General features: G+C 40.1%; 1 protein-coding gene across 2 annotated transcripts in view; it reads left to right on the forward strand.

Moving 5' to 3' along the window:
- LRFN2 (leucine rich repeat and fibronectin type III domain containing 2) overlaps nucleotides 1-20,049 on the forward strand; it is a 153,730-nt gene that overhangs the window by 97,504 nt on the left and 36,177 nt on the right. For both annotated transcript variants that reach the window (XM_030269208.4, XM_041715448.2), the window contains one exon: nucleotides 15,207-16,599. In XM_030269208.4, coding sequence (XP_030125068.1) covers nucleotides 15,227-16,599 — 1,373 coding nt within the window. In that variant the 5' untranslated portion in view covers nucleotides 15,207-15,226. The remainder of the gene's footprint in view (nucleotides 1-15,206; nucleotides 16,600-20,049) is intronic.

The following is a 20,049-nucleotide window of genomic DNA, read 5'->3' on the forward strand; positions in this document are numbered from 1 at the left end:
GGGTCAGCTTGGACAGGTTGTCTAGGACTGTGTTCAGGCAGGATTTGAACATATCCTAGGAGTGGGGCTCCTTGATTTCTCTGGAAAACTCATTCTGGTATTTAACTATTTGCCTTCATGGCAAAAAAAGGTATTTTCTTGTGTTGAAGTGGAATTGACTGCATTTCAATTTTGTCTATTTCCTCTTGTCATGTTACTGAATACAAAAGACTCTGGCTCCATCTTCTTTATTCCCCCTCATCAAGTATTTGTAGATGCTGGTAAGATTCCCCCTGAGCCTTCTCAAGGCTGAGCAGTCCCAGCTCTCTCAGTCTTTCTTCACGATAGGGTGGCTCCAGCCCTTTAACCATCATTGTGGCACTTCACTGAGCTCACTCCAGTATGGCCTTGTGTCTTTTGCCCTGAGGAGGTCCTGACTGAACCCACCCACCAGTCCAGAACTGTCTCACCAGTGCTGAGTACAGGGGAAGGAATGCCTCCCTCCACTGCTGGTAACACTTTTGCTGAAGGCTGTTGCTGTTCTTTGCCATGTTTTAGATGCAGGTTCAACAAGGAGTCCACCAGGACTCCTGGATAATTTTCACAAAGCTGTTTTCCAGGGGACTGACCCCTCATCAGCCCCACCAGGAGCTGGGGTTTTTGGTTGTATCTGCAGAGTCCTGGAGAAGATCCAGCTGATCTCTTTCTCATGGTTTCTGGAGCTGTGCAGTGTGCTGACCTTGTCACAGCCACATCACATGGTGACACAAACCCTTCAGCAGCCTCTGTGCAAAACTCCACTCACACCAAGAGGTCCCAAATGTGCAGGGATGCATTCTCCCTCTTCATTCACCAATTGCTGTGTCTGTGCCTGCTGCTGCTCTGTGCTTGTACATCAGTACAAACATGGTTTGCAGCTGAATCAACTACGCAGATGCTGACAGGTATTTAGCACTTCTTATTGTGCTGGTTTTTTTTCTAGGTCCCAATGTGTTATTAAATCCTTAAATATAACATTATGTTTTGACTCTCAGTACTGTCTACCGGGCAATATAATTTGCCTCTTCAGTCACAGATGAAAATAAAGCAAAGAGCAGGATAACATCTGAACAGAGATTACAGACTAAATTACCAGGAAAGGAGATCAAGCATCCTAACCCTTATCTCAGTGCCTGCATTCTATTTTACTTTTATTTGCTGTGGATTTGTAACTCTTTGCTGTTACCAAGGAAATGAGAGACTCCTGGGCATCTGGCACACCCACAGTGCACTTTTAGCATTGATGAATAGGAAAGGAAGCATGAGTATACTCCAGTGCATGTCAGAGATCCAAGAAAAAACAAGCTACTGAAAAGAGATAAAGTAAACAAGATTATCTGAATGAAATCAAGAAATACTTTCAGAGAAGGTTAAACTGTTGTGTTTGTTCAGAGCTCTTCAGCAAAATCAAAGATTTGATGTTTTTTTGAGCAAGGTGTCAAACACTCTCTGCTAGCATGGAAATGACACCCTGCAGAGGGCCTTCCACAGATGTATTCATCACCCTTATTTTTATTGTCAGGAGGTACTACTGAGTACCTCTGTATAAGAAGAACTGAGATGTCCTTGTAATACAGCTTCCAGTACATTGGACAGGGGTATTTTGCCATTTTTTGGTGACTTTTTCAAGGAGTTTGTGACTCAGAGGTCCATGTCTTGAAATCCTTTCTCACATTCCACTTGGATAAACCTCCCACAGGTTATAAAAATGAGGCTTTGGAATCTATTTCAGAAAAAGGAGGGAACAGATCAGTCTCTAGAATTCAGATATACAAAATGCCTTCCATGAGTCAACAGGCATAAAGGAGCATGAGTGGGAAAATTCCAAGCAGAAAGTAATTCCTGCAGGATGGACACATCCTTCCCATCTGACCAGGTGTTTCAAGGATGTGCATGTGTTTGCAGACCTTGCTGGGAGCAAACTCGGAAGTGAGAAAATTAGTTGAGTGTGTGTTGGGCAGATAAATTTCATCTGGGAAATCAGTTTGGGTGTTATAAAATATTTCTGAGACTGAAAGATGCTGCTCTGTAAGTTTTGCTTGGTTGAGGTAAGAGATGTGCTCTTTAGGTCATTTAAACATATGTCGGAAGATCACTGTGGACTGTGATAATCCAAGATTTAATTTTCATTTGTTCCTGAATTATTATTATCTGATTATTTTAATCTCTTCTTTTATATGAACATCCATCTCTTGAGGAGAATTTCTGCATTTTCTCACACTTCATGATTATATGTATATAAGTAGCATAAGAGAGAAGGTGGGGCTTTTCTCCTATATTTAAACTGAAAAACTCATTCAAAACAAAACTTTTCCATCAACACAAAAAGCAACATCTCGTGGTGATCATGGTGAGACTGTCAAGACCACTCTGAATTTTGGCACCTCTCACTTTAGAGTCCAGTACCTCAATCCAGGAGGCCAACACCATTTCTCTCACAGTAGCAGATATGTCATCCCAGTCTGAACCTCCTGCTTTGTGGAAGGAGTGCTGGGGACATGAAGCAGCTCTGGTTTTATGCAGAGGCTCAATTTCCTTGACACTTCTCAGGCAGATCAAGTGTAACCTTTGTGCTGATCTTACTCAGCCTGGCACTTTTTGGCAGCAAGCGACAGTGAAGTGTTCACGCTGCTCTACTTAGACGTGACACCATCCATGGGTACAACTGGCCAAAGTGGATTGAGGCGTTGGTAGATCCTGTCAAGCACAGAGCTGTATTTAATTAGCTCAGTCTAATGCAGAGAGACCTTTGCCACCCCTCGTGCCTGCTGGACACGCAGCTCAGTGGCTCAGTGCCCTTGCTGTGCTCTGCACCCTTCACTAGGGTCTCCTCTGGCTGCAGACTGTGCAAGCAATGAACAGAAGCAATCATCACTTTCCCCCACTTCTCCTGGCTGAAATATTGCAGTTTTCTCTCCCTGGGAGGGAAATTTTCTTTCAGTTTTCCATAACATTTTTTGCTACCGATAGGAAGATTTTACTGCTCTGCTGAAGGAAGCAGATGTTTGTTTACTAATATAGGTGAGATTTTTCTGTATGTCAGACTGGTATTTTATAGATAGAGTTAATTTCCAGCCACTCTGGCTGCCATCAAGACAGTGTGTTTTGCTTTGTTATTCTTCTACAAGACCCTTATTCTTTCTGGACAGCATTAGTTTGATCTTCCACCTCAAAGCCTGAGCCATTTTTCTGATTATTTCCTGAAGAGTAGATGATAGATGGAGAATTTCAGAAGGGAAAGTCTGTGTTGGACATTGTTTCCCTAATAGCCCAACAGAAAATAAATATGTAACCTCGGGGATGTGTTGCAAAAAAAACCCTGAAAAATGCAATCTATTCTTTGGGTATTCTTATGAACAGTGAAGGAAATACATCTGCTGTAGTATGAGAATTCCTCTAATTATTTCCCCTTGATTTTGTGTTAATGCATTAAGACCAAAGGGCAGGGAAGAGTGTGTTGTATCTACTACAAATAAATCAGTGCAATTAACTGCTGATATATGCAAACTGACCTGAAGTGCTAATACATGTCTGTTTCTAATATCAGTAATCTAGCTTAGAACAGGCAGTAAAGGGATCTGGCCTTGGATCAATGAAGGAAATTTCTTGAACAAATTGGGACCACAGAGGTCAGTCTTCTGAAAAACATAATTAAATTTGGACTGAACTGGAAGCCTCACACATCAAAGAACTGCAGTGATCAAATGATTAGGGAATGAAGGAGGTGCAGCAGAAAGCAAGAAAGACACAGCAAAGAGTATGTAAGACAGAAGCTTCAGAGATGATATTTGAGAAGCAGAAAGAGTTTAGAGGCACAAAAAAGGAAAATTAGTCAAAGACAGACAAAGTAAAAAAAAAAAATCCAAAATGTGTGAAACAAATACCAGGATATGCTGGTGCATACTAGAAGCAAAGAGCATGTAAAGAAATTAGAAATAAAGCATGCAGAAAGGCAGTATTAGGAATGCAACAAGAAAATCCTTGGTTAATGGAGCCTGTTGTTGGCAATATAAATTTGACTGCAGTGTATAGCAGCTGGCTGCTCTTATCTGATAAGACTCATTCTGAGCATAGTTGGTGAGCAGAAACTGCAAAGAGAAGCAGAATATATATTTGAAATATTGGGGTCTTATATATTTTATTTTATCACATGTTTTCCCTTCATTTTAATTTTAAGAGACTTGTTTGTTTTTTTGCTGACATAGTGCCAGTGAAAGGTGCTGCACAGAGAGCCCTGGAGATTGAAGACTTTTGTTTCCTCATAAATAAACATAGCAAGCAGAGTAGAAAATCAGCTTTCCTCATCCTGATTTCCACTCACCTTCCTCCAAACTAACCTGAAAGACTTTCTATCTTTCCTGGAACAAGGTCTTGGCAGACCAGATGGAGTTTGACAGGCAGCTCAACAGGAGCTGGCACTATGCAGCATGGAAAGCCAACCATATCCTGGGGCTGACCACATCTGAAATTGTGTGGTCAGCAGGGCCAGGAAAGTGGTTTTACCTTTTTACTCTGTTCTTGTGAGACAACTCCTAGAGAACTGCCTACAGTTCTGTGCCTCAGCATAGGAAGGATGTAGAACTATTGGAGTATACGCAGAGGAGGGCCATGAAGTTGTTACAAGCATTGGAGCACCTCCCTGATGAAGACAGGCTGAGAGAGTTGAGTCTGTTCAGCCTGGAGAGGAAAGGGTTGCACTGAGATCTCACAGGAACCTTCCAGTATCTCAAGGGGGCCTACAGAGAAGCCAGAGAGGGACTCTTCCTCAGGAAGTATAAAACAGGACAAGGACGAATGGCTTCAAAATGGAAGATAGTAGATTTAGATTGGATGTTAGAAAAATGTTCTTTACTGTGAGGGCAGTGAGATACTGCAACAGGTTGCCCAGGGAAGCTGTGGATGCCCCATCCAGGAGATGTTCAACACCAGGTTAGCTGCTGGTTCAAGCAACCTGGTCTAGTGAGAGATGCCCCTGAAGGGGGGCTAGAACTGATATTTAAAGTCCCTGCCAGCCCAAATCATTCTATGATTCAATCAAACAGCACACTCATGGAATCATAAAATAGTTTAGATTAGAAAAGGGCTTTAAGATCACTGAATCCAACCACTAAACCATGTCTCTAAGTGACACATCAGCATGTCTTTTAAATACCTTCAGGGATGGTGCCTTAACCACTGCCCTGGGCAACAATTTCTAGTGCTTAATAAACATTTTGGTGAAAAGATTTTTCTTATATTCAATCTAAACCTATTCTAGTACAACTGCAGGCCATTTCATCTTGTTCTACTGCTTGATACCTGAGACATGAGATCAACTCTCACCTGCCTACAACCTCCTTTTAGATAGTTGTAGAGAACAATAAGGTTCCCCCTGAGCCTCCTTTTTTTCCAGGTGAAACAACCCCATTTCTCTCAGCCACTTCTTACAAGACTTGTGCTCCAGACCCTTCACCGGCTCTATTGCCTTTTGGAAAGGGAAAAACCCTTCAGTCTCATTAGCATGGCTGAAATATCATGATGTACTTATACTGTTGTTATTTATAAAGTAATAGATTAAGGATGCTTTTTATTTCCTTCCCGTTTGCTTTTCTGGTGCTGTTTCCTGGTGTATGGGGTGACAAAGAACCAATGACTGAGCTAGAGAAAATGTTGTACAAGCTGTCTCTTATCTGCAGTCTCCCCTCCTGAGCCATGACAACAGACTACCCCATAAACTACTCTCACATGCACACACTGTTTCCAGATACTTTGCCAACAACTGATTGGCAGAAGTCAGTACTTACAATTATCTTACAGAGGAGAAAGAGAGGTGAATTGAAACTCATCCAAGGTTACATACATAGCGAGACATGATGAAGTAATCCAGGAGTTAACGTTAACGTTAAAGCCAGATTTCTTCCCCAGGGACAAAAGCACTGCATCTCTTCTTTCAATGTGATTATGTAAACACTGTCCATGACACTAGATTTGTGTTAAAAAATTGTGCAGTGATATGCCTTAAATGTGGAAACATCACTGTGGAAGGAGAAGGTCTGAGAGTTGGGTTTTCCGTGAGGAACTTGGTGAATTATTTCGAACATGACTTCTTACTCACTTCTTAAAACTAGGTAGAAGCTCTCTCTTTTTCAAAGTGTATTAAGATGTTGGTGTGAAAGTGCTGGTATTGCTACCAGAAATCCTCCTTTCTTTTCCCCATCCATTTACAGCTCTTTGGAAATAGGTATCTGGGTAATCAGGTGCAACAAAGTACAGTTTTGAAAAGCTGCTCTTCTCATGGTAGAAATAATGTGAATGTTAAGTTCTCCAGAGAAACAGCAAATTATCCTCCTGTATGTGAATCAAAAAGGTAGAAATGCTAGAAAGATAAATATAATGGACAGATATAATCCCATCTAAAGTGAAAATCAAGAAAGTAGAGTAGAAAGTTTACCAGGCTGCTGAAAGAGCCCAGAGACTGTGGAGGCCATGTGTTCTGTCATGCAATGGCATAGCAGGATTGCTATGTTTCCTTCTCAGAATTCTGCTAATTTCTCACTGACCCATGAGCCAAACACTTGTATTCCCTGTAGCAGGGGACCTCCGCCACCAAATGTAGAAGTTAACATCCTTAGGAATCCTGGGGCATTCAACAAAAACGATTTTTTTCTTTTGGTGGGTTTTTTTTTTTGTTTTTTGTTTTGTTTTGTTTTTTTTTAATGTGGACTTCAAATCTGCCTTGCTTGTGTTTCAAAGAATTTCCAGATCCTTGTATATCACTTTGTGTGCCCAATTAAATTTACGAGAAAAAAATCAGAAAAAGATTTTAGTTTTGTATGTCTCAAATTTCCTACCAGTGTCTCTCTGCATGTAGGTTATACATGAAAGAAAAACTGCAGTCTGCACTCCAAATAAATAATACTTCCTACAGAATATTGGACAGACTTTGTCTCTAGGGCTGAACGAAGGGTCAATTAAAAAAAAAAAAGTAACAATCCCAGATAAAGAAGAGAATCCCAATTTTAATTATTCTGTTCTTCCTTTGATGTGGAAGGAAATAAGGATGCATAAAGACTTTTATGAGAATTAAAGTAAGCTAGAGATAGTTACCTAAGGATTTTCTGTTATGGCTCAGAGCCAAGGGGAATTTGGATTCAGACCATGAGAAGAGGCCTTCAGTTGTATTTGCAGAAAGCAGTAGGGTCTGTTGATGGACATTTATGTTTCATGCCACAGGCAATATCTCTGAGAGAATTGCTCCTTAGCACCTTTGCAGCTTCTGTGTGTGTTTAAAATCAGTAAGAATCAGAGTAACTGCTAACTTCTCTACTGTGCTGATAAAGCAAAATGTAGGATTGCTGTTAAGAACAAGATAAATAAATGAACTGAATGACTAAAAATAGTAGAGGGGCCCAGCTTAGCTGACTCATGAGCTTGTGGATGGAATCTGATAGAGACTGGCACACAGCATTAAAATAGGATAAATGTTGACAGGCATTAAATGAGCAATCAGAAATGGATGGACCTTCAAATGGTCTGTGGGAGAAAAAAAAAACAAACAAACCAGCCCAAGCCATTTATAATTAGTGCTCAAGCCATTTATAATTAGTTGTGTTGAAAATACTGCTCCTCATCTCCTGTGTATCTGTCATGAGAAATCACCATCCTGCACAGATGTACAGTGGCTGTACAGGAAAGCTCCAGGAAACTGCCCAGATAGACCTTTGCTGGTGCAGCACAGCTAAGTGTGTCTGTTCACCAAATAAACGCACTTGGATTTTCTAAATGGCCTCTTTGTCTTCAGTTTGTTTCTGTATGCTTACAAGTAACTACCTACACATTTAAATTTTGTGCATTACCAAAAACCATCCAGGTAGCTAAGCACTGTTTTGTGCCAACAAATCAGGCAGCTAAAGCCTGTGCTTCCCAGTCAGTGAAGGTAGAATGACACAACTGTTTTCACAGGTAAAATCACACTAGTCAACAAATCTGTCTACGATTGTTAAGGTTATAATGCACCATTCACAAGTTCTGGATAGAGCTATATACTTTTTTTTTTCTCCATTTTTTCAGAAGTTTTACCCACTGGCAAGTATCAGCCCATGTGACAGAATTTCTTTGTAAGATTGTTCAGGTTTCATGAGACCACTTAAAGAAAGGCATTAGATGAAACATTGAAAATATTTGTTCCTAGTGTTTCTGAAATGTAATGTTTTAATTTGGAAACCCTGTGTTTCATGTATGTATTTTTCTAAAGTACAATATTTAATGAATGAGTAAATCCAGCATGCCTATTGAATTTATGCTACAGGACTGAATTAATTTAGTTACTACAATCAGCACTCAGCAATTAAAAATTGAACAGTACGCTTCAAGGCAGATACAAATGAGGCTGACCTTGGCATTGCAGGTAGGCATCATTCTAGAATAAAAATTTCCATCTTCTGCAGCTCAAGAAATTTAGGCTAATTGCCAAGAGGAATTTTAGGCACACATTCCTTTTGCTCTGTGCTCTGTGTGTGCATGAAGGAGTTTTAGTCCCAGCTTCAAGTGGCATGATGCCAGATCAGACAAGGTCTAGAAATTAGTCATGAGGAAGTAGTGGCACCTGTACCCATTGGATAGAAATTAGAAGAAAGTCCAGCTTCCAAAGGATGTGTGTCCATAACTGAGTAAGTCCTGGAATCATAGCATGACTGTGGAACAAGTTCACTGCTTATCAGACAATGAAGAACCTGCACAGCTCAGACAACTTAACAGCAGAGTGGACTGTTGTCTAAAAAGGCTGAACTTGGGTTAAAGCCTTTTCAGTAGCCAAAATGTTGATAATGGCTGTCCTCCATGTGAATACTCTGATTCCAAACATGAGGTGGACACAACAATGCATAATTTCCTTCACAGAAGTCTAGTAAAGCTAACCTAGAGTCTCTCCTCTGCTTTCATGAAACTTTCTGTATTCTTGAAAAGTGAGAGTAGTAAATAATTCTGAGGCTTCTGCACTTCAGATTTTATCTGAAGTGATGAAAATGTCCCAAATGTATTGTGGGGAAGTGCCAGACAGGCAGATGCTCGGAAGTACACAGAATGTGTTCACTAAGTTTTATTTTCTCACTAAATGAGTCTCAAAATCTTGACTAATTTTGCACATTTCTTAAAACCAAATGGCTTATAATGGTAACTTCGTTTCAGCCCAGTGCTAGCAATAATGAAGAGTGATCTAACAGACTTACACCTGTTTCCTCTTTACTTAAGAGCTCTTGCTCTATTTCTTAGGAAGTAGGATGTAAATGCATTGTAGATCTAAGTGCTTTAGGGTCACTAAGGCTATTAGACAAACACATTGCCCAGCCACCAGGGACATCTTTGGCAGAGAAGCTAAAAAACATAAAATGCTTCTCCTGAATTAATACCACTGTGAAAAAGAAAAGTCCTTATGTACATACATATTTCTCAGAATTTGAACGAATTTGTTTTCCAAGAGATCACCAAAGAAGCATTTGTTAGTAGGTTAACTATACCAAAGAGAAACAAAATTTTTGACTGATTCTGAAATTTGTCTGATAAGATTTGGGGTTACTATTGTCTTTTAAGCACTATATGTTAAAACTTCATAAAAGTGTCCAAGGGTTTTTTTGCCTAAGTAACCTGAAATGTGAAGAGGTTACTAATTGCAGAGACTAACTGTGCTGGACTATTAGCACATGGATTTGTTCTTTAGGATGCATGGAAAGTACAGGTTTTAGTGAAAGAAATTAGATACTTTAGTAAACTAGGAGAGATGAAAGCTACATTGATAATCTGGGTTTTTGATAGATGTATTATTTCCATCTTGGGAGTGGTAAGGAATTGGGTGATATTATTTAAAAAAAGAAATAACATGATTGGTGTCAGGAAAATATCAGGAAAACAGAAAGATGAAGAAAAGCTTTCCAAGAATGCACACACAGGCTTTGCCCATGAAAGGCTGAATGAGAGCAGTATCTTCCTGTGGGAGAAAGCCCTGCCTAAGAAACTATTTGGTTATTTCTTTGGGATCAGTTGAATGGATTAAATCAGCCTTCACAGAGTAAGCCGTCTTGGAAATCAGCTTTTATGCATTATCCTTACCTCTGTTCTGGATCCAGTTATAACCAGTTTTTTAAGGACTGCAACCTTAACAAAAAATGTTCTTACATTTAGGACCACCCTATGAGGTAATTTTACTTGGACACATCCACCCCTTTAGCCTAGCTTTTCCTAAACACTGGCAAGCTAAAACTGCTTCCATGCTAGGGAGCACAGAGCAGGTAGGAGGGACTAACAGCTGCTTGGAAATGTGAAAACAATAGAACAGCACTCAAAAGAATCAAACCACATAAATAAACCTCATGGTGGTGAGGGGGTGAAAAATATTTTTAGTGCAACCTTGCTATGGCTGCAATATTCAAGGAGAAAAAAAGTTGTACAAAGGGCAATAAAATTTGGACTAAATTTATCCAGAGTTGCCTGTTTTCTGTTACAGGGGAAACAATATCGGTCACATTAATATGGATGGAGCTTGGTATAGACAGCCACAAGTACCTGGAAAAATATCTTCTATGAGATGTTCCCCCTTTATGATGGGTAAAATGTAATGTGGCTGAAGAAAGCAAGCAGTTAATGTGCTAGAGCTATTCATTTCTTTCAATGAAACCAGCTCCTTAAAAGGCCTATCCAGAACCTCCATTGCATTGTCTGTATGCACCTGGTGAAGATCAGCTTTACCCCTGAAGAATGCAGGAGCCTAGGCAAGCAAAAAACACAAAAGCTCAACAAAAGCAGTGTTGGTTGTCCTGAATTTGGGCCTCTAAGCTGCTAGGGGCAAATTGACTTTAAACACCTGAAGATTTTCACAGGTGCTCACAAAGCCAGCAGTGGCCTAGCACCAAGCCTGTGTTTCCATGGATGTACTACTGAGGGCACATCCAGATGCAGAGATATTTACTTTCCTTATGGGCTTTGCAATTGCTTGGTGAGTGAAGCACAAACTGCTTGTATGGATCAGGGAAAATACAAAACCTTCCTTTCCACACATTTTTTTGGTGATGCAAGGCAATAAAGAGTAAGTTTTGTCCTGACTTAGTCCCATCCTCTTTTATGCCTTGTTGATTAAACTGCTTACGAAAATAGGTGTGAAACTTCACCCATCACTGCAACCCTTCAAGCTCTGCATTGAGGGTAGATTTCCTAGTCACATAAGTTCAGTTAAAACAGAGGTAAGAGAAGATAAAGAACAAAGAAAAGGGCAGCTCTCAGGAAAGGAAACCTAGTTCCTCCACAGCACCTACAAAACTGAAAGGAGGTATCTTAGCTCACCCATACAGCCCCTGGAGCCTGGGTCCCAGGGTGTTTGGAAACTGTAGAATCAGAGCCACTACCCATCCATCTCTGCTTTTAAATTTTTTTATTTCTCTCCCTTTTCCCAGCCTTTATGCTACATATTATTTGTCTGACAGTTACCACGCACTTGGCACTGTGGTAGGCAAAGGTTATTGGAATTTAAATGCAAAGTTTGATGAATATAGAATTAAAAAATGCCTTGGAGGCATTGCTGAAATGAGATGCCAAATCCCAGAATTTGTATCTTTATGAGGAAATTTGAATACAAAACACCAAGGTTTATGGCTCTTGCACATATTAATTCATACCAATCCATGTTCTAAGAGGACTAAAGGGGCTATTTTTCATCTTGGGCTGAGACAGGAACTCTTCCAGTTTTACTGACTTGCTGAGAGAAATATGCTTTATCAGGCTGATACATATCTTCAAAATGTAAATCAGAACGGTGAGCTTATCACAAGACTGCCATTAGCAGCTTATAAAATTCTTGGTGTTGCAATTAACAAGAGATTTTGTGAACAAGGTGAGCATACTGGTCAGCAAAAACTGATCCTAAACTTGACACTTTATTTTCTGTCTTACAAGAAAATTACCAGGAATTAAATCAAAACAATTTTATTATACACGATCTCCTTGGCAACTAGGAATTACCATGACTTTGTGGGATGGTCTAGATTTTAATGGATATTATTATAATTGTGCCGGATCAAGAATTGCTGTATTACCTAGAATCATCCCTGGAAGTGCTGAAGTCCAGGCTGGATGGGTTTTGAGCAGCCTGGTCTAGTGAAAGGTGTCCCTTGGCAGGTAGGTTGGAACTAGATGATCTTCAAGGTCCCTTCCATCCCAAACTATTTTATGACTCTGTTAGTCTATGAATTCTTACTTTATCTTTGGCCCAAGTGCTTTGTCTAGAGTGAGAAAGGAAAATCATTTGCCCAGTGGAAGTCCCATATTTTCTCCTTAAGAAGTCCTGTCCTTTTCTGTTGTCTCCAGTGCCCTATAGGAAGTCCTTTTGGTTTATACACTCTTCATTGCATTGTGAACTGCTCACTTCAGGATTATATTGTAGAGAAAGTCAGGGCTCGGAAGCTTGAAATAACAATGCTAGTAAATGGCCACAAAGGCGAGAAATTTCCACTGTAAACAAACAATATTTACATTAGTACTTTCAAGTGCATGCAATAGCTGGAATGAGAGTAGCTGTTGCCAATTTGTCCTCTTGCTGGCAAAAGCACAGGCTGCACTCTCTGTGACTTTCATGCACACGTGCAAGCACACACAGGCAGAAGATGTGCTTTCAAACCATCCACAGATGGCTTCCCCATCAGGGCTTTCTTTGCCATTTAGGCCTCCTGCTTCACATCCTCCTCTTGGTGCTTCAATCCCTATTTTATGTAATTAACTTCTGTTCCTCCCCCCATTTTTACTTTTTTTTTCCCGTGAATGCTCTTTACTCTGATGCTTAGAGTCAACCATCTCCCCAAAGCACTGTGATATTTACCAGCATCCGGAAAAAATGTGGTTAGAGAATTGAGACACTTAAAGGAGACACGGCTGTCGTAAGTGTGCATTCACATTTCTGAATAGATATTCAGAGGGTGGGAATGTAGATGAGGGAGAAGCTATGAAAGGGCTTATTACTAATTAACTATATCTATTTCTCCCCCTTTTAAACTGCTTTTTGTTTATCATTTCAGCTGGTAGGGTAATACACTAAATTAAAGCTGCATAATACATTTATAATTAAGATTGAAAAAGCCAATTGCCTGTTACTAAACCACCAATTGATAATATTGTAAGGGATATTTATAGCTCTTTGGTATGTATGCCATAGATTTGCATCAATAACATACTTGCTTATCTCCAAACATTTTATTCAGTAGCCCTTTATTTACTATTGAAGGTAAGATTACTCTTCTCAAGCCATCCTTTCTAAAAGTGTCTCGCTTTCATCTTGTTTGTAAAGCTCAGCAAACACAGATGCTTCAGTCATTTCCTCTGCTATGAAATAGTAATAACAGTATATAATTACCATCATCACACCATGCAGAAAGCCTTGCCATAAAGAACACACTCTACATAGTTCAGCACTCCTAACATCTTGAATTTCTACAGCTCCTTCTTTCTGACTCATCTTGCATATCCTAAAGAGGAGATACCAAGCCACCTTACCCAGGGCATGAATCAAGAAGTTTTGGGCAGAGCCCCAAACACAGAGCCTTGGTTTTCATTCCTTTCACAAGAAGGTAGAGCAAGACTGTTTAAAGAGCTCTTAAGAAAATGCTGAAGTGATAGTTTTTGTTTCATATGTCTTACTGGGAGTTTAATAACTTGAAACATGTGCCAAAAAACTGCTAAGTGTATGAGCACCTGCATGTTGAGAAAGGATAAGGCATAGACCAAACAGTGCTGCAAGTTTATATGGTGATTGAAGGTTAAAGAGAGGCAAAATGGCCATGTTCAAAAGGAGAGCATGAATTGTGCCTGTAGCTAGTGCCACAGGGGAGGGTCTTGGAGACTGGTGCACACCATCCTAGCAAAAAAGCCTGGGAGAGCCCTTACAAAAATATAGATTTTTGTCTAGCTGCCCCTTTCCTCAGAAGGAGAATGAGGGCTAGAAATGAATGATCTACCCATTCTTCATCCATCCTGGATAGCAGGATAAACAGAAAGAGAGAAAGTTTCCCTATATCTGCTCGTCTGGGAAGAATGTCAGCAAACCTATGTAAGTAAATATTCCCAAACCTGAAGCAGGGCTTCAACTTCTCCCAGCCACAACCGTCTCTCCAAGCCAGCCCAATCATGAGGTTTTTTTATCCTTCAAAGACGCATCCTTGCAGTTTAAGCTGGAAAAGTGTGTGAGAGACTGGAAAAAAGGGAGATAACGGTGCAAAGAGGAATTGACAGGGTACAAGGGAGGGCTATGAAAATGGGCAAGAGCTTCATTGTCACAACAATAGTAGGGATTGCATTGTGAAAGCATGTAGTTGTCAAAAACTTGCCAGGGGCCTAAGGTATCACAGTCTCCCCCTGGATTCCTTCTCTTTGGAGCTAGATGCTGTTACACTTTCCATGGTTTGGCTGAGCACAGGGTGAAACCAGGTGGCAATTACACAAGTGGTTTCCGTTTCTAATACTGTCTATCATTAATTTTATTATGAGTTTGCAAGTGACTTGCCCCCAGACTGTCCAGATAATTACATGGTCATTATTAACCATATTACTGAAGGGTAAAAATGCAGTTATTTTTATCCATAAAGTCAGCTGCTTCAACTCTAAAACTAATTGCACATTATTATGCAGCAGAAAGTAATTATTATAGATACTGATTCTAGCTTCTATACCCAAAGAAGCACACACTATTTCAAATGAAATCTTTCAGGATTTTTAATAAGCCTTGCAATCTGTGGTAGAAGAAAGAAAGAGAGAAAAAGAGAGAAAGAGAGAGAAAGAGAGAGAAAGAGAGAGAAAGAGAGAAAAAGAGAAAGAGAAAGAGAGAGGAAGAAAGAAAGAGAAAGAGAGGAAGAGAGAGAGAGAGAGAGAGAAAGAAAGAAAGAAAGAAAGAAAGAAAGAAAGAAAGAAAGAAAGAAAGAAAGAAAGAAAGAAAGAAAGAAAAAAAGAAAGAAAAGAAAGAAAGAAAGAAAGAAAGAAAGAAAGAAAGGAAGATTTTATAATGTTATTATAACCATAACTGTCCCATCTTGGAGGGCTGAGGCCTTTAATTGTGACTCCTGAGAGGAGGCATCACAAAGTCTCTCTGGAGGTAGATGTTAGGCAAAGCATAAGAAAGGTATCATAATTATTATATCATAATTGCTGATGTCCCTTTTCACTCTTTTCGTCTCTTTCAGGTACTGTAGCGTGATTTACAATGGAAAAATTGCTCTGCGGCATCCTGGTGTTTGGAATGGCTGTCACAGTCAACGCTTGTCCCAAATATTGTGTCTGTCAGAACCTGTCTGAGTCACTGGGGACTTTGTGTCCCTCCAAGGGTCTCCTTTTTGTACCGCTAGACATAGACCGAAGGACTGTTGAACTCCGTCTTGGGGGTAACTTTATTATCAATATCAGCCGACAAGATTTTGCCAATATGTCTGGACTTGTTGACCTTACTTTGTCCAGAAACACCATTAGTTACATACAGCCCTACTCCTTCACCGACTTGGAGAGCCTTCGATCTTTACATCTGGATAGCAACAGGTTGCCTGAGATTGAAGAGGATACTTTAAGAGGTTTAATTAACCTTCAGCATTTGATTTTAAACAACAACCAGCTAAGCAGCATTTCTGATGAAGCCTTTGAGGATTTTTTACTGACTTTGGAAGACTTAGACCTTTCCTACAATAACCTCCGAAGCATTCCCTGGGAATCTATAAGAAAGATGATAAACTTGCACCAGCTCAGTTTAGATCACAACCTAATAGATTATATAACAGAGGGGACATTTGCAGATCTTCAGAAATTGGCCAGATTGGATCTAACATCCAACAGACTTCAGAAGCTCCCCCCTGACCCTATATTTGCCAGATCACAAGTAATTCCATTGGTTGTTACCCCTTTTTCGCCACCTCTGTCCCTCAGCTTTGGGGGAAATCCACTGCATTGCAACTGTGAGCTGCTGTGGTTAAGGCGGCTTGACAGAGACGACGACATGGAAACTTGTGCTTCTCCTCCAAGTCTAAAGGGAAGGTACTTCTGGTACGTACGGGAAGAGGAGTTTGTTTGTGAGCCTCCTCTTATTACACAACATACTCACAAGCTGCTGGTTTTGGAGGGGCAAACTGCCACGTTGAAGTGCAAAGCCATTGGGGACCCCAGCCCCATCATTCACTGGGTGGCCCCTGACGACCGTCTCATCGGAAACTCCTCGAGGACAGCTGTCTATGACAATGGCACCCTAGATATCCACATCACCACCTCCAAGGACTACGGGACTTTCACCTGCATAGCAGCCAATGCTGCAGGAGAGTCCACTGCAACGATTGAGCTCTCGATTGTCCAGCTCCCCCATCTCAGCAACGGCACAGGCAAAGCAGCTCCACCGAAATCCAGGCTCTCGGACATCACCAGCTCCACCAAGACCAATCGTGGCGAAACAAAAGGTCCACCAGAAAGGGCTGTCCTGGTGTCAGATGTGACCACTACCTCAGCTTTGGTCAAGTGGACAGTCAGCAAGTCGGCCCCTCGGGTAAAAATGTATCAGCTGCAGTATAACTGCTCAGATGATGAAGTCCTGATCTACAGGTAAATGCATTTTTTGTTTGATCCTCTGATGATGGCAGGGGGCAGAAATCAACATAAGAAATCTTCTACTCTTTGACTTTTTACCAATATGACTTAGAACTGAGATGGCACTGTGACCAGTAGCATTAGTGGTATTTGATAAATTTGCATTCTCTCTGTCAGTTTGCCTGTTGGTCTGTTCATTGCTTTTCTGTCCAAGTTACACATTGTAAATCTCTGTAGTACTCATTTTCCAACAGCTGTTTCCAGTAAAATTTTCAATTTGGGAAAAAATAGTCCTGCAGTTGGTAGCCTCCCTAGCAGGCTTAACAAAGAAATGAAAACTTGAAGACTCGAAGTCAGAAATTTCCCTTTCCACCTCCTGTAGGTGGGATTTAAACAGACTACTTAGAGAGGAAGCAGCGTGGGAGGAAGTTTGTGCTGTCTACCCATAACACAGGCTCTAATTATTCTGTGATTCAAGATTTGGGGTTGCTAACAAGACATTTTTCACCTATATGAAAAAGCTTGTTTCTTATTTCACTAACATCTGTTCTACACAACCGTAATGGCTGAAAACTTTGGAGCACTTAGTTTTTTATACAATATTAAATGCAAGAAGAGGTAGATATAATTTCAAAAGCAAACCCTGAGTCTTCTTTATGATCCTCCAGTTCCAAAACTGCTCTGACTTCTAATGATGTAAAGCATGAATTGGTCTTGCAGTGAAGCAACAATAAATTTTTAGGGACTAAAAATACATAGGAACAGTACAGGAGAACAGTACTACTGTTTTTTCCTTGAGTATTGGAAGAATGATTGACGTATTCATGCTAGTGATGAATCCCTAGAAACCACCTTGTCCTTCCTTTTTTATTGCAAAGTTTCATTGACCTGAACTGTATCTTTGGTTATATATGATCTACTAGAGGAAGTCAGAGTCTCATGGAAAAAAATAGAACCAAACATATCAACTCTTATAGCTTTATAAGCATCTTGAAGCAGTGGAGAAAAATTGGATCTGATAGAGATATAATGGGATTTGGGGTTTGAATCTAATTTGAGAACAAACTGTGGCTAAAATATAGTCGAGGGCATGGATTTTCATGGTAGGTTTGGTGTTATTGCCTGGTGGCTGCTCTGTTCTGCTGCCTGCAGGGAGAGCCAAGGCACTCATCAAGTCATGGTACTTGGCCTCCAGATCCCACAATAAGCCTTATTATTTTCTTCTTTATCACGGGGTGGTTTTCCTTAGCATGAGGAAGTCAAAGGAGAGGTAGTAAACATTCACATTACATATTTCCCTCACCCTTCTCCTGCAATGAAATCTGATTTTAAAGATTCTCCAGAACAGAATGTTTAGTTGACGTGGACAAAATTTTGTGCCAACAGTACCTTTATCTGAGTCAGTTGTAGAACAGAAATAATAAAGTAATCAATTTGGGTATTCCAAATTCACTCAATCATTGCCAAAAGCAGGAATATTGACCAGCAAGTCAAAAAAAAAAAAAAAATTTAAAGGATATTTATTCAAACACTGATTTAATCTGAGGAAATTCAGTTCTGTCCATCTCCATTCCTCAGTTATAAAAATATCTTGAAATAAATAAATTAGAAAGTGAAATTTTTTTCTTTTGCTCTGGCTAATGTACAGTGGAACCAGTGTGTTAGCTTTGGGAATTGCAACTATGTAGAATTAAGCACAATGAAAGGATAAGATAAAGTTAAGTAATGATGCAGTATTAGGAATAGAATGGAAGAGAACATGGTAGTGCAATTTTTTCCACAAGGCAATGCTTTTGGCAAAAGTTCAGTAGTAATTAAGCTCTTAAACACAGTGTAAGGCTGAAAAACACTCTGAAAGATGTATAAATCATATATCAATTGTAAAATTAATTTGGCCCAGTGAACAGGAATATTCCAGCAACCAGAAAGAGAAGTTTGCAGGGGTTGTCATATGTTGAAAATGGTTGGATGTGTCAATTTGCTAGGGAGGAAATGGCCAGGGATAAAAAAAAAGAATCCATGTAAAAGCACTGACATGTAGCCTTGGAGCTGGATGGGTGAGAATTGGGTACCACAGGCAGAAATTAAGAAAGATGCCATCTTGCCAAACTGGTCTGGAAGAAAAAGTTGCTGTCAAGATTTTAGGCAACCCCAAAAGTTTTTTTATGTCCCCACTTCCATCTCCCAGTGAGGTTTTGAACCTCTGGTGCTTTATTTTGTTGTGGCTCAGTTTTTCAGAAGCTCAGTGAGGACAGTTGTCATCTCCCATCAGGCCTTTTTTTGAGGATTCACTGATGATGCATAGCTCTTTTCATTCACAGCTCTCAAAAGCACTTCACCAAAGAAAACAATTTTTTTTTTTTCTCTGCATTTTGCACCAGGGAAAAATGAAGCCTAGAAAGATGAAGTGATTGTCCAGTATTTGAGAGTTAATCAATGGTACTCATAATATCAAAACCAGTTCTTACAACTTCCAGTCAGGGAACCACTCAGTCCCTTAGAGTTAATTAACTAAAGCTGTTTTACTTTAATTGGTCAGATGCGTATCACTGCAATGAGTGTGTGGAAAAACCTAAGGGAAAAGGATTTCTACAGTGCTCTGCTCCATAAAATGCTGTATATGTGCTAAATGGGATGTGGTACTGCTTAGCTGCTAAAATGAAGGGCACTTAATGTACAGTAAGACAGTCGGTATTCCAGGACTGAGACACATCAGCTGTGCTCAGCTTCACTAGCAAGAAATGTACGCACAAAATACAGAAATCTGCTGCTCTCTCTGCTAAGAATTTTTTGTGAATATTGCACTCATTGTGAAAGACTGAAAGCAGTTCTCCCCTCCTCATTTTTGTCAACTTCTTTCCTGATCATTACCCAGGACATCAGTCCCATTTCCCCTTCCACGCCAGCTGTGATTTTCCCCTGGCAGGATAGTGCAAAAGGGGACTACATTAGAGTGCAATGGCTCAATAAATATTCAAGTTTTGGTACATTCTGGCAAAGGTTGTCTGCTGGGCCTCCCATTGTCACTGAGCTGAAATGGTACCAGCATCTGAAGTTTGGCTTTGAATAAACCAATGCTATTATAATGAAGGAGGAGCACTGTTTGCTTGCTTTCCCATCTGACCTTCCCTTGTATTTGCTATCTCAGGGCCTTTGCTCAAGCTCATAGCAGGTTTTTTTCTCTTTCAATGCATTCAGGGTACATGTTTCTGATTGTGGTCTAATGAGTAGGTCCTGGGTCTGCATTCTGAGGGTTTTAATGAAGCAGTCTTTCCATTCTTTCATCTTTTCTGTAATACCAACACCAGTGCTAGTAAATGTGTATTGTACCCATCACTTTTAGCCGAGACCAGAAGCTTGTTACAAATTGCAGAACTGAAAATCACTCCTTATTTGAAGGGAAAACATGCAGAAAGAGTAAGCAATGTCCAATAGAGAAAGAGATGGAATAAGACCAAAGTCTAC

This window comes from Taeniopygia guttata, chromosome 3, assembly GCF_048771995.1.
Source record: "Taeniopygia guttata chromosome 3, bTaeGut7.mat, whole genome shotgun sequence".
Lineage (NCBI taxonomy): Eukaryota > Metazoa > Chordata > Aves > Passeriformes > Estrildidae > Taeniopygia > Taeniopygia guttata.